Raw genomic sequence first — 14,124 nt, forward strand, 5'->3', positions numbered from 1 at the left:
TCACCTCACAGGAAGAGGGTTCCAGGTTCAACTCCTGGCCTTTCTGTGTGGAGTTTGCATGTTCTCCCCGTGTATGCGTGGGTACTCCGGCTTCCTTCCACCACCTAAAAGCATGCATGTTAGGTTAATTGGTGACTCTAAATTAGTGTGGTCGTTTGTCTCTGTGTGGCCCTGTGATGGATTGGCAACCTGTCCAGGAAGTACCCCGCCTCTTGTCCGATGACCGCTGGGATAGGCTCCAGCCGCCCTGCGACCTGACCAAAGGATAAAGCGGGTATAGAAAATGGATGGATGTTTGGAGCTCCAGGAAGGAAAACCTCGGAGAAACAAACTAGGGTAGGGGATGCTCTTTTGCTTTGGTTGGCAAGTCGCTTACGAGACTTGGACAAGAAACCCAACGCCAAAGATGGATTCTGTGCCCGTGGCGTGTTGGAACAGCAGGTTTCACAGGAATTGAATATTTCTACACTGACAACAATTTAAAAGACAAAAGTTACTGAAACACCAACATCAGCTTCAACAACAGGGATCATAGGAACAAACTTGATGACAACAATGATGTCTACAGCAGCGACTCTGACTTCAGAGAGAAATCTATCACACATGTTGCAGAAATGATAATCATTGGCATTAGACAACCTTTGACTCCTGTGGCCATGTTTTCAGTTTATTCTCTGGTCCGTACATTATGATGAGACTGATCAATAGCTGATGTGTTGTGACAGCTTTATTTATTGTGCTGAAGGAACTTTCTTTGATATGATGACCTTGATGCTCATTTGCATTTGTTTTCTTTTGACCCAAGTGGCAATTCTTTTCATTTTAATATAGAATTTGATTTCTGATGTTATGATTTAAATTTTCAGCACATTTTAATTTGGATTAAAGCATTTAAAAGTTTGATTTTATGCAAAAACAATGTGACAAAACTCAGGCAAAAATCAGGAACAGGCAGGTATCCTACACACCTGCCTGCTCACATCATGTGTGCAGAAAAGCATTAAAATGAAAGGGCTAACTAAAGCTTACTCTTAAAGGATCATTTGTGGACATAATTGCAGGACTAAGCAACTAAGCATTGAAGTTATAGACTTAAAGAATGAAAGATTTCAACATGAACTTCTGTAAAAGTGAAGACAAATGTACTTTGCCTTTAAAAGGAGATCGTTATCAACCTTTGCTCCGATCAGCTCAAATTGCACAAGACAGATTCAAGAGATAGGTCATTTTTTATCAAACTTTCTGGCTGTTTCTGTAAATACTTTTGTCCTTTCCGAAATAACACTCTATAAAAAACAAGGATCATAGGAACAAACTTGAATTAATTTTTTTCATCACATTTGTAGCGTTAAAAAGGTTGACTTTATGTTAAAATGCGAGAGCTAACTAAAGCTTACACTTAAAGGACCATTTGTGGACATAAATGCAGGATAAGTCTTTTTGCTTCTGTCATTCTCAGGATGCAAAATCATAAGTCAACTTCTTCTTCTGACTTTGACGGAAAAGTCGATATAATCACACGTCACGTGCTGTGTACTATATTAGAGGCAGACTCTGGATGTTAACTTAACAGTGAAGACGTGTTTCATGTGTGATCAGGCAACATTTTAAGGTAGGTATGACTTTATTCTAATCGTAGAAATACTTCATTGAACATGAAAACTTAAAACTGGGGAGTTTACAACTGTACGTGTGTGAAATATTGCAGTTGGCTTTTTAAACCCAATGGCTAAGAAGAGTTTTCTACTTAACTTTTAAGAGATATAAATGATACAAGTGATGAAGAGAGTCAAAATGCTCATAGCACTCTGTACATGTGCTCAAATTTAGAGGGATTTTGTAATTAAGAACCGCAGATAAAAGTTGCTGCTTTGCTGTATGTGTGAGCCTAAAACTCAAAGTTTTAAGTATTTAACTTAACAGAGTTAGTAATATATTAAACAACTTGCCATCTCCTTTTTTCCTGTGACTTCTTCTCTCCATCAGCAGGTTTCACATTGAAAAATGGAAGATTTCTACATCAACAATACTTCAGTGGACAAAAGTTACAATTTCAGCAGCATCAACGACAGCTTAGATTATTATGTAGACTCTGACAGTTATGAAGATGCCCCTTTGTTCATAGATGTCATGGAATGGATCATCATCTGCGCTGGACTTCCTTTGACTCTGGGGGCCATTGCTGCAGTTTATTCTCTGGTACGTGCATTAGACTGACTTTTCTACAATAAAATGGATGTTGTGCCTGTTGTAAAGAACTGGTTTGTCTCAGCTCAGCTGTGAAACCCTCAGTAAATACGACTGGAACCTGTTTACAGAACAAGAAGTCTTTAGTAGAAGTTTAGGTGACTTTCAGAACATGTTTGAAGCTCATTTATTTACTTTAACGAATGTTTTCCTGCAGTTGAGAAACGATCACGTAGCTCCAGTCTACATCATCAACCTCCTAATTTCTGACCTCATTCAGCTTTGCTGCTTAACTGCAGAGAAGTGTAGTGAATTCAATGATATCATGTATGCCACTTACCTTTTTGGTATGTTGGCCAGCGTTGGATTCATGGTGTGCATCTCCCTGGAAAGGTAACTCTATATTTCTGCTCGTGTGTCTCTGTTTCTGTGTTTAACTATTAGATTAGTTTGTTTCTGCTGTTCCTGAACAATGAGGTCAGTGTGTCTATCTTTAATTGCAGGTATTTGCTCATCACCCAGCCACTCTGGTACAGATTCAGACGAAATATCAAGACCTCTTTGAAACTGTGTGTCGTGGTCTGGATCCTCCCTCTGGTTTATGTCCTCCCAGTCTATTTCGATGTTGATTTTGACGTCAGAGAAACAATTTTTGTGGTCGTTTTCCTCCTCCCTCTCCCCCTGTTCATATTCTTCCTGGTTGGGACCCTTAAAGCCCTGTCTGCAGCCCGCAGCGTCCCCGCAGATGAAAAACGAAGAATTGTGGCAATTCTGATCGTAGTGCTGCTCATTTACACACTGCTGTTCCTGCCCAGCATCATTTGGTCTCTCGTGGAAGAAGCCAGAGAAAATAGGATTTTCCACAGCATGGCTTCCCTTTTACTTAAATTAAGTCCTCTTGCAGACTTGACCATGTATGTTTTTATTCGAAAAGGTATCATAGACAAGCTTTTGGCCTCAATGTGTGGTAAAATGTTTAACAAGCAGGAGATGAACAGCATGAGTAATGACAACATGTCAGCTTCATGCAATGAGACAATATAGATTTTACATTTGCTGTTCAGCAATAGAAAAATCGTACACAGAACAAATCTATTTTACCCAATGTCTTATTTTCTTCCTAAATATCTGTAAAAACGGGGGGAGGAGTCCTTTACCACTTTTGTCTGTCCACATTTTTAAAAGCAGACAGAAAGGAATGCATGGTGAAAAACCTTCTCTTGAATACCACCAAGATTAAGGAGCTGATCTTTAACTCCAGAAGGAAGAAAACGGACATTCAGCCCCTGATCCTCAGAGGGAACAGTGTCAGAGTTCCACTTTCTGGGGGCCAACATTCAAAACCACCTGATCTGGAGCAGCAACACCATCTTGGGCATAAAAGGCACAGCAAAGACTGCTCCTGCTGCAACCATCTGCCACAGAAACTGCTGGTGTCCTTCTACCACAGCTCCATAGAGAACATATTTACTGTCATTCTCCAGCTGCACAGCGGGACATAGAAAAGTGCTCCAGAGGGTTGTCACCACAGCCTAAACATCTAATATCCAGTTCTCTTCCTTCCCTGGATAAACTGTACAACTACCAAATAATGAAGAAAGTGAAGAACATTCTCAGAGATCCGTCTCACCCCAGACGTTTTCTGCTTGAACTGCTGCCTTTGAGCATCCTTTTATGATGAGTATAATATCACTTACAGTTATGTGAGTGTAATGAGGTTCTGTGGTGTTTAGATTCATTTTATTCTATGAACTGCTAATCATTTATATTCTTATTGTATCTTATTCATTCTACTAGTTTTGTTGATTTTAGACGCACTCAACCTTTTTGGCTCCAGGAAATGAACTTTAATTTTGTTGTATTTTACTATTTTACTTTTCCAAATATAGATGGAAATATACTGGTTTTCGCTGCTCCGAGCCAATTCATTTTGAGTTTGAGAATGAATTAGAGTTATCACTTTTTCTGTCTCTTTCACAAGTTTCTCATCTCAATACTTTCAGACTTGAGCGCTAACAGCCCACCTGGTCAGCTCAGACATATAAAGGTTCAGCATTTCTGCATCAGTTCAGCTATATTTTAGCTCATTTTTAGTTTGACTGGAGTCAGTGGGCCAAACAGGCTCATTTAACTTATGCTTATCCATGTGTTATGTGTCATTTTCCTAAATATAATCACTTGTTTGAAGGAATTCACTGTATAAAGTTTTTTTCTATTTCCTCAAAGGCAAAATATAGGAGAGCAAAAATCTAAGTTTGTACCCCCGCTTTGAGTAACAGCATCAACCACTGACCCATGACAGCATATGGAAAATATCACAAAATAAGAATAATAACATTAATAATGTTAGATAAAAACCTGTTTAAGCATTTTTAAAAATCATATCTTATTCCCACATTTGTGAACTCACACAGCTCTATTTTGGCATAAAAAACTGGCATAAAAACTTCCAGGAGTGAACAACAATTAAGAACATTTTAAAGCCACATAAAACCGTGGCTAGAATTGGGGGGAAATTTGACTAGTTGAGGAGGCTATTCTTGACACACAATACTGAGGTGAGAGCAGTGTGAACGTTATGTTATGATGACTGCATAGAACTGTAAATACAGTGGCCATAAGAGGACAAAAATGCGTTTATGTTATAACATTTGCAGCATTTGGTAAAGAGGCCAGAGTCCGCCTCTGAAAAAAGCTGCACAACAGCGCCAAAACCTGCCAGTGGCTGAAAAAGGAACAGCATGTACTTGTTTGGAGTCGCCTTAGAGAATGAACAGTGAGAAATAAGATTGATGGTGTTGAAGTGCGGTGCGGGGGGGGGGGGGGGGGGGGGGGTGGAATACATTACGGACATATTTTGGAGGGCCATAAAAAATGACAAGGTGAGAAAGTTTTGGAGATAAACAATGCATTTACATAGTGTTTCTGTGGAAACTCACTCACACTTCTGCCTGCCCTTCCTGCAAACAGTGTCCAAAACACAGAAAGAGAAAGACAGACATTGACCGCAGCAGAGCAACTAACTGGATCAGCAGCAAGATGTCCAACACTTGATACTGTTGCTGGATTAAAGGTCAGAGTGTTGACTCACTATGGGTATGATCCTTGGTTTTCCTTTTATATTTCCTCGAAAGCGCACAATTCTTACGCTGAATCAGTTATATTGGCTGCACGGTGGTGTGGTGGTTAGCAGCGTCACCTCACAGGAAGAGGGTTCCAGGTTCAACTCCTGGCCTTTCTGTGTGGAGTTTGCATGTTCTCCCCGTGTATGCGTGGGTACTCCAGCTTCCTTCCACCACCTAAAAGCATGCATGTTAGGTTAATTGGTGACTCTAAATTAGTGTGGTCGTTTGTCTCTGTGTGGCCCTGTGATGGATTGGCAACCTGTCCAGGAAGTACCCCGCCTCTTGTCCGATGACCGCTGGGATAGGCTCCAGCCCCCCTGCGACCTGACCAAAGGATAAAGCGGGTATAGAAAATGGATGGATGTTTGGAGCTCCAGGAAGGAAAACCTCGGAGAAACAAACCAGGGTAGGGGATGCTCTTTTGCTTTGGTTGGCAAGTCGCTTACGAGACTTGGACAAGAAACCCAACGCCAAAGATGGATTCTTTGCCCCTGGCGTGTTGGAACAGCAGGTTTCACAGGAATTGAATATTTCTACACTGACAACACTTTAAAAGACAAAAGTTACAGAAACACCAACATCAGCTTCAACAACAGGGATCATAGGAACAAACTTGATGACAACAATGATGTCTACAGCAGCGACTCTGACTTCAGAGAGAAATCTATCACACATGTTGCAGAAATGATAATCATTGGCATTAGACAACCTTTGACTCCTGTGGCCATGTTTTCAGTTTATTCTCTGGTCCGTACATTATGATGAGACTGATCAATAGCTGATGTGTTGTGACAGCTTTATTTATTGTGCTGAAGGAACTTTCTTTGATATGATGACCTTGATGCTCATTTGCATTGGTTTTCTTTTGACCCAAGTGGCAATTCTTTTCATTTTAATATAGAATTTGATTTCTGATGTTATGATTTAAATTTTCAGCACATTTTAATTTGGATTAAAGCATTTAAAAGTTTGATTTTATGCAAAAACAATGTGACAAAACTCAGGCAAAAATCAGGAACAGGCAGGTATCCTACACACCTGCCTGCTCACATCATGTGTGCAGAAAAGCATTAAAATGAAAGGGCTAACTAAAGCTTACTCTTAAAGGATCATTTGTGGACATAATTGCAGGACTAAGCAACTAAGCATTGAAGTTATAGAGTGTGAAAGAGACTTAAAGAATGAAAGATTTCAACATGAACCGCTGTAAAAGTGAAGACAAATGTACTTTGCCTTTAAAAGGAGATCGTTATCAACCTTTGCTCCGATCAGCTCAAATTGCGCAAGACAGATCCAAGAGATAGGTCATTTTTTTTTCAAACTTTCTGGCTGTTTCTGTAAATACTTTGGTCTTTTCCGAAATAACACTCTATAAACAACAAGGATCATGGGAACAAACTTGAATTGATTTTTTTCATCACATTTGTAGCGTTAAAAAGGTTGACTTTATGTTAAAATGTGAGAGGTAACTAAAGCTTACTCTTAAAGGATCATTTGTGGACATAAATGCAGGATAAGTCTTTTTGCTTCTGTCATTCTCAGGATGCAAAATCATAAGTCAACTTCTTCTTATGACTTCGACAGAAAAGTCGATATAATCACACGTCACGTGCTGTGTACTATATTAGAGGCAGACTCTGGATGTTAACTTAACAGTGAAGACGTGTTTCATGTGTGATCAGGCAACATTTTAAGGTAGGTATGACTTTATTCTAATCGTAGAAATACTTCATTAAACATAAAAACTTAAAACTAGGGAGTTTACAACTGTATGTGTGTGAAATATTGCAGTTGGCTTTTTAAACCCAATAGCTAAGAAGATTTTTTTTACTTAAATTTCAAGAGATATAAATGATACAAGTGATGAAGAGAGTCAAAATGCTCATAGCACTCTGTACATGTGCTCAAATTTAGAGGGATTTTGTAATTAAGAACCGCAGATAAAAGTTGCTGCTTTGCTGTATGTGTGAGCCTAAAACTCAAAGTTTTAAGTATTTAACTTCACAGAGTTAGTAATATATTAAACAACTTGCCATCTCCTTTTTTCCTGTGACTTCTTCTCTCCATCAGCAGGTTTCACATTGAAAAATGGAAGATTTCTACATCAACAATACTTCAGTGGACAAAAGTTACAATTTCAGCAGCATCAACGACAGCTTAGATTATTATGTAGACTCCGACAGTTATGAAGATGCCCCTTTGTTCATAGATGTCATGGAATGGATCATCATCTGCGCTGGACTTCCTTTGACTCTGGTGGCCATTGCTGCAGTTTATTCTCTGGTACGTGTATTAGACTGACTTTTCTACAATAAAATGGATGTTGTGCCTGTTGTAAAGAACTGGTTTGTCTCAGCTCAGCTGTGAAACCCTCAGTAAATACGACTGGAACCTGTTTACAGAACAAGAAGTCTTTAGTAGAAGTTTAGGTGACTTTCAGAACATGTTTGAAGCTCATTTATTTACTTTAACGAATGTTTTCCTGCAGTTGAGAAACGATCACGTAGCTCCAGTCTACATCATCAACCTCCTAATTTCTGACCTCATTCAGCTTTGCTGCTTAACTGCAGAGAAGTTTGTATGGTATTTTATCATCTATAACACTTACCTTTTTGGTATGTTGGCCAGCGTTGGATTCATGGTGTGCATCTCCCTGGAAAGGTAACTCTATATTTCTGCTCGTGTGTCTCTGTTTCTGTGTTTAACTATTAGATTAGTTTGTTTCTGCTGTTCCTGAACAATGAGGTCAGTGTGTCTATCTTTAATTGCAGGTATTTGCTCATCACCCAGCCACTCTGGTACAGATTCAGACGAAATATCAAGACCTCTTTGAAACTGTGTGTCGTGGTCTGGATCCTCCCTCTGGTTTATGTCCTCCCAGTCTATTTCGATGTTGATTTTGACGTCAGAGAAACAATTTTTGTGGTCGTTTTCCTCCTCCCTCTCCCCCTGTTCATATTCTTCCTGGTTGGGACCCTTAAAGCCCTGTCTGCAGCCCGCAGCGTCCCCGCAGATGAAAAACGAAGAATTGTGGCAATTCTGATCGTAGTGCTGCTCATTTACACACTGCTGTTCCTGCCCAGCATCATTTGGTCTCTCGTGGAAGAAGCCAGAGAAAATAGGATTTTCCACAGCATGGCTTCCCTTTTACTTAAATTAAGTCCTCTTGCAGACTTGACCATGTATGTTTTTATTCGAAAAGGTATCATAGACAAGCTTTTGGCCTCAATGTGTGGTAAAATGTTTAACAAGCAGGAGATGAACAGCATGAGTAATGACAACATGTCAGCTTCATGCAATGAGACAATATAGATTTTACATTTGCTGTTCAGCAACAGAAAAATCGTACACAGAACAAATCTATTTTACCCAATGTCTTATTTTCTTCCTAAATATCTGTAAAAACGGGGGGAGGAGTCCTTTACCACTTTTGTCTGTCCACATTTTTAAAAGCAGACAGAAAGGAATGCATGGTGAAAAACCTTCTCTTGAATACCACCAAGATTAAGGAGCTGATCTTTAACTCCAGAAGGAAGAAAACGGATATTCAGCCCCTGATCCTCAGAGGGAACAGTGTCAGAGTTCCACTTTCTGGGGGCCAACATTCAAAACCACCTGATCTGGAGCAGCAACACCATCTTGGGCATAAAAGGCACAGCAAAGACTGCTCCTGCTGCAACCATCTGCCACAGAAACTGCTGGTGTCCTTCTACCACAGCTCCATAGAGAACATATTTACTGTCATTCTCCAGCTGCACAGCGGGACATAGAAAAGTGCTCCAGAGGGTTGTCACCACAGCCTAAACATCTAATATCCAGTTCTCTTCCTTCCCTGGATAAACTGTACAACTACCAAATAATGAAGAAAGTGAAGAACATTCTCAGAGATCCGTCTCACCCCAGACGTTTTCTGCTTGAACTGCTGCCTTTGAGCATCCTTTTATGATGAGTATAATATCACTTACAGTTATGTGAGTGTAATGAGGTTCTGTGGTGTTTAGATTCATTTTATTCTATGAACTGCTAATCATTTATATTCTTATTGTATCTTATTCATTCTACTAGTTTTGTTGATTTTAGACGCACTCAACCTTTTTGGCTCCAGGAAATGAACTTTAATTTTGTTGTATTTTACTATTTTACTTTTCCAAATATAGATGGAAATATACTGGTTTTCGCTGCTCCGAGCCAATTCATTTTGAGTTTGAGAATTAATTAGAGTTATCACTTTTTCTGTCTCTTTGACAAGTTTCTCATCTCAATACTTTCAGACTTGAGCGCTAACAGCCCACCTAGTCAGCTCAGACATGTAAAGGTTCAGCATTTCTGCATCAGTTCAGCTATATTTTAGCTCATTTTTAGTTTGACTGGAGTCAGTGGGCCAAACAGGCTCATTTAACTTATGCTTATCCATGTGTTATGTGTCATTTTCCTAAATATAATCACTTGTTTGAAGGAATTCACTGTATAAAGTTTTTTTCTATTTCCTCAAAGGCAAAATATAGGAGAGCAAAAATCTAAGTTTGTACCCCCGCTTTGAGTAACAGCATCAACCACTGACCCATGACAGCATATGGAAAATATCACAAAATAAGAATAATAACATTAATAATGTTAGATAAAAACCTGTTTAAGCATTTTTAAAAATCATATCTTATTCCCACATTTGTGAACTCACACAGCTCTATTTTGGCATAAAAAACTGGCATAAAAACTTCCAGGAGTGAACAACAATTAAGAACATTTTAAAGCTACATAAAACCGTGGCTTAGAATTGGGGGGAAATTTGACTAGTTGAGGAGGCTATTCTTGACACACAATACTGAGGTGAGAGCAGTGTGAACGTTATGTTATGATGACTGCATAGAACTGTAAATACAGTGGCCATAAGAGGACAAAAATGCGTTTATGTTATAACATTTGCAGCATTTGGTAAAGAGGCCAGAGTCCGCCTCTGAAAAAAGCTGCACAACAGCGCCAAAACCTGCCAGTGGCTGAAAAAGGAACAGCATGTACTTGTTTGGAGTCGCCTTAGAGAATGAACAGTGAGAAATAAGATTGATGGTGTTGAAGTGCGGTGCGGGGGGGATGGAATACATTACGGACATATTTTGGAGGGCCATAAAAAATGACAAGGTGAGAAAGTTTTGGAGATAAACAATGCATTTACATAGTGTTTCTGCGGAAACTCACTCACACTTCTGCCTGCCCTTCCTGCAAACAGTGTCCAAAACACAGAAAGAGAAAGACAGACATTGACCGCAGCAGAGCAACTAACTGGATCAGCAGCAAGATGTCCAACACTTGATACTGTTGCTGGATTAAAGGTCAGAGTGTTGACTCACTATGGGTATGATCCTTGGTTTTCCTTTTATATTTCCTCGAAAGCGCACAATTCTTACGCTGAATCAGTTATATTGGCTGCACGGTGGTGTGGTGGTTAGCAGCGTCACCTCACAGGAAGAGGGTTCCAGGTTCAACTCCTGGCCTTTCTGTGTGGAGTTTGCATGTTCTCCCCGTGTATGCGTGGGTACTCCGGCTTCCTTCCACCACCTAAAAGCATGCATGTTAGGTTAATTGGTGACTCTAAATTAGTGTGGTCGTTTGTCTCTGTGTGGCCCTGTGATGGATTGGCAACCTGTCCAGGAAGTACCCCGCCTCTTGTCCGATGACCGCTGGGATAGGCTCCAGCCCCCCTGCGACCTGACCAAAGGATAAAGCGGGTATAGAAAATGGATGGATGTTTGGAGCTCCAGGAAGGAAAACCTCGGAGAAACAAACCAGGGTAGGGGATGCTCTTTTGCTTTGGTTGGCAAGTCGCTTACGAGACTTGGACAAGAAACCCAACGCCAAAGATGGATTCTGTGCCCCTGGCGTGTTGGAACAGCAGGTTTCACAGGAATTGAATATTTCTACACTGACAACACTTTAAAAGACAAAAGTTACTGAAACACCAACATCAGCTTCAACAACAGGGATCATAAGAACAAACTTGATGACAACAATGATGTCTACAGCAGCGACTCTGACTTCAGAGAGAAATCTATCACACATGTTGCAGAAATGATAATCATTGGCATTAGACAACCTTTGACTCCTGTGGCCATATTTTCAGTTTATTCTCTGGTCCGTACATTATGATGAGACTGATCAATAGCTGATGTGTTGTGACAGCTTTATTTATTGTGCTGAAGGAACTTTCTTTGATATGATGACCTTGATGCTCATTTGCATTTGTTTTCTTTTGACCCAAGTGGCAATTCTTTTCATTTTAATATAGAATTTGGTTTCTGATGTTATGATTTAAATTTTCAGCACATTTTAATTTGGATTAAAGCATTAAAAAGTTTGACTTTATGTAAAAACAATGTGACAAAACTCAGGCAAAAATCAGGAACAGGCAGGTATCCTACACACCTGCCTGCTCACATCATGTGTGCAGAAAAGCATTAAAATGAAAGGGCTAACTAAAGCTTACTCTTAAAGGATCATTTGTGGACATAATTGCAGGACTAAGCAACTAAGCATTGAAGTTATAGAGTGTAAAAGAGACTTAAAGAATGAAAGATTTCAACATGAACTGCTGTAAAAGTGAAGACAAATGTACTTTGCCTTTAAAAGGAGATCGTTATCAACCTTTGCTCCGATCAGCTCAAATTGCACAAGACAGATCCAAGAGATAGGCCCATTTTTTTCAAACTTTCTGGCTGTTTCTGTAAATACTTTGGTCCTTTCCGAAATAACACTCTATAAACAACAAGGATCATAGGAACAAACTTGAATTTATTTTTTTCATCACATTTGTAGCGTTAAAAAGGTTGACTTTATGTTAAAATGCGAGAGCTAACTAAAGCTTACTCTTAAAGGACCATTTGTGGACATAAATGCAGGATAAGTCTTTTTGCTTCTGTCATTCTCAGGATGCAAAATCATAAGTCAACTTCTTCTTCTGACTTCGACGGAAAAGTCGATATAATCACACGTCACGTGCTGTGTACTATATTAGAGGCAGACTCTGGATGTTAACTTAACAGTGAAGACGTGTTTCATGTGTGATCAGGCAACATTTTAAGGTAGGTATGACTTTATTCTAATCGTAGAAATACTTCATTAAACATGGAAACTTAAAACTAGGGAGTTTACAACTGTACGTGTGTGAAATATTGCAGTTGGCTTTTTAAACCCAATAGCTAAGAAGATTTTTTTTACTTAAATTTCAAGAGATATAAATGATACAAGTGATGAAGAGAGTCAAAATGCTTATAGCACTCTGTACATGTGCTCAAATTTAGAGGGATTTTGTAATTAAGAACCGCAGCTAAAAGTTGCTGCTTTGCTGTATGTGTGAGCCTAAAACTTAAAGTTTTAAGTATTTAACTTAACAGAGTTAGTAATATATTAAACAACTTGCCATCTCCTTTTTTCCTGTGACTTCTTCTCTCCATCAGCAGGTTTCACATTGAAGAATGGAAGATTTCTACATCAACAATACTTCAATGGACACAAGTTACAATTACAGCAGCATCAACGACAGCTTAGATTATTATGTAGACTCCGACAGTTATGAAGATGCCCCTTTGTTCATAGATGTCATGGAATGGATCATCATCTGCGCTGGACTTCCTTTGACTCTGGTGGCCATTGCTGCAGTTTATTCTCTGGTACGTGTATTAGACTGACTTTTCTACAATAAAATGGATGTTGTGCCTGTTGTAAAGAACTGGTTTGTCTCAGCTCAGCTGTGAAACCCTCAGTAAATACGACTGGAACCTGTTTACAGAACAAGAAGTCTTTAGTAGAAGTTTAGGTGACTTTCAGAACATGTTTGAAGCTCATTTATTTACTTTAACGAATGTTTTCCTGCAGTTAAGAAACGATCACGTAGCTCCAGTCTACATCATCAACCTCCTAATTTCTGACCTCATTCAGCTTTGCTGCTTAACTGCAGAGAAGTTTGTATGGTATTTTATCATCTATACCACTTACCTTTTTGGTATGTTGGCCAGCGTTGGATTCATGGTGTGCATCTCCCTGGAAAGGTAACTTTATATTTCTGCTTGTGTGTCTCTGTTTCTGTGTTTAACTATTAGATTAGTTTCTGCTGTTCCTGAACAATGAGGTCTGTGTGTCTATCTTTAATTGCAGGTATTTGCTCATCACCCAGCCACTCTGGTACAGATTCAGACGAAATATCAAGACCTCTTTGAAACTGTGTGTCGTGGTCTGGATCCTCCCTCTGGTTTATGTCCTCCCAGTCTATTTCGATGTTGATTTTGACGTCAGAGAAACAATTTTTGTGGTCGTTTTCCTCCTCCCTCTCCCCCTGTTCATATTCTTCCTGGTTGGGACCCTTAAAGCCCTGTCTGCAGCCCGCAGCGTCCCCGCAGATGAAAAACGAAGAATTGTTGCAATTCTGATCGTAGTGCTGCTCATTTACACACTGCTGTTCCTGCCCAGCATCATTTGGTCTCTCGTGGAAGAAGCCAGAGAAAATAGGATTTTCCACAGCATGGCTTCCCTTTTACTTAAATTAAGTCCTCTTGCAGACTTGACCATGTATGTTTTTATTCGAAAAGGTATCATAGACAAGCTTTTGGCCTCAATGTGTGGTAAAATGTTTAACAAGCAGGAGATGAACAGCATGAGTAATGACAACATGTCAGCTTCATGCAATGAGACAATATAGATTTTACATTTGCTGTTCAGCAACAGAAAAATCGTACACAGAACAAATCCATTTTACCCAATTTCTTATTTTCTTCCAAAATATCTGTAAAAACGGGGGGAGGAGTCCTTTACTACTTTTGTCTGT

At 39.5% G+C, this 14,124-nt stretch overlaps 4 protein-coding genes across 4 annotated transcripts in view; 3 read left to right on the top strand and 1 right to left on the bottom strand.

Annotated features, from left to right (window-relative positions):
* LOC140312735 (endothelial PAS domain-containing protein 1-like) overlaps positions 1–14,124 on the bottom strand; it is a 486,153-nt gene that overhangs the window by 300,566 nt on the left and 171,463 nt on the right. The gene's annotated exons all lie outside the window — the stretch shown is intronic.
* LOC140313431 (ovarian cancer G-protein coupled receptor 1-like) lies at positions 2,005–3,231 on the top strand. The gene is made up of 3 exons (XM_072391527.1): positions 2,005–2,199; positions 2,405–2,580; positions 2,691–3,231. Exons 1-3 carry the CDS (start codon positions 2,005–2,007, stop codon positions 3,229–3,231), a joined length of 912 nt encoding a protein of 303 aa, XP_072247628.1.
* Positions 7,401–8,624, top strand: LOC140313433 (P2Y purinoceptor 8-like). The gene is made up of 3 exons (XM_072391529.1): positions 7,401–7,595; positions 7,801–7,973; positions 8,084–8,624. Exons 1-3 carry the CDS (start codon positions 7,401–7,403, stop codon positions 8,622–8,624), a joined length of 909 nt encoding a protein of 302 aa, XP_072247630.1.
* On the top strand, positions 12,768–13,998 carry LOC140313435 (P2Y purinoceptor 8-like). Its single transcript, XM_072391532.1, has 3 exons — positions 12,768–12,973; positions 13,179–13,351; positions 13,458–13,998. The coding sequence occupies exons 1-3, from the start codon at positions 12,779–12,781 to the stop codon at positions 13,996–13,998; spliced, it is 909 nt and encodes a 302-aa protein (XP_072247633.1). The 5' UTR covers positions 12,768–12,778.

Source organism: Leuresthes tenuis, unplaced genomic scaffold, assembly GCF_036924035.1.
Source record: "Leuresthes tenuis unplaced genomic scaffold, fLeuTen1.0.hap1 SCAF_8, whole genome shotgun sequence".
NCBI lineage: Eukaryota > Metazoa > Chordata > Actinopteri > Atheriniformes > Atherinopsidae > Leuresthes > Leuresthes tenuis.

Excerpts from the sequence above, each read along its gene's own strand:
- LOC140313431 (XM_072391527.1), top strand. The coding sequence starts at position 2,005 with ATGGAAGATTTCTACATCAACAATACTTCAGTGGACAAAAGTTACAAT. Across the intron at positions 2,200-2,404 it reads TTGCTGCAGTTTATTCTCTG|TTGAGAAACGATCACGTAGC; the intron begins GTACGTGCATTA and ends GTTTTCCTGCAG. Across the intron at positions 2,581-2,690 it reads GTGTGCATCTCCCTGGAAAG|GTATTTGCTCATCACCCAGC; the intron begins GTAACTCTATAT and ends CTTTAATTGCAG.
- LOC140313433 (XM_072391529.1), top strand. The coding sequence starts at position 7,401 with ATGGAAGATTTCTACATCAACAATACTTCAGTGGACAAAAGTTACAAT. Across the intron at positions 7,596-7,800 it reads TTGCTGCAGTTTATTCTCTG|TTGAGAAACGATCACGTAGC; the intron begins GTACGTGTATTA and ends GTTTTCCTGCAG. Across the intron at positions 7,974-8,083 it reads GTGTGCATCTCCCTGGAAAG|GTATTTGCTCATCACCCAGC; the intron begins GTAACTCTATAT and ends CTTTAATTGCAG.
- LOC140313435 (XM_072391532.1), top strand. The coding sequence starts at position 12,779 with ATGGAAGATTTCTACATCAACAATACTTCAATGGACACAAGTTACAAT. Across the intron at positions 12,974-13,178 it reads TTGCTGCAGTTTATTCTCTG|TTAAGAAACGATCACGTAGC; the intron begins GTACGTGTATTA and ends GTTTTCCTGCAG. Across the intron at positions 13,352-13,457 it reads GTGTGCATCTCCCTGGAAAG|GTATTTGCTCATCACCCAGC; the intron begins GTAACTTTATAT and ends CTTTAATTGCAG.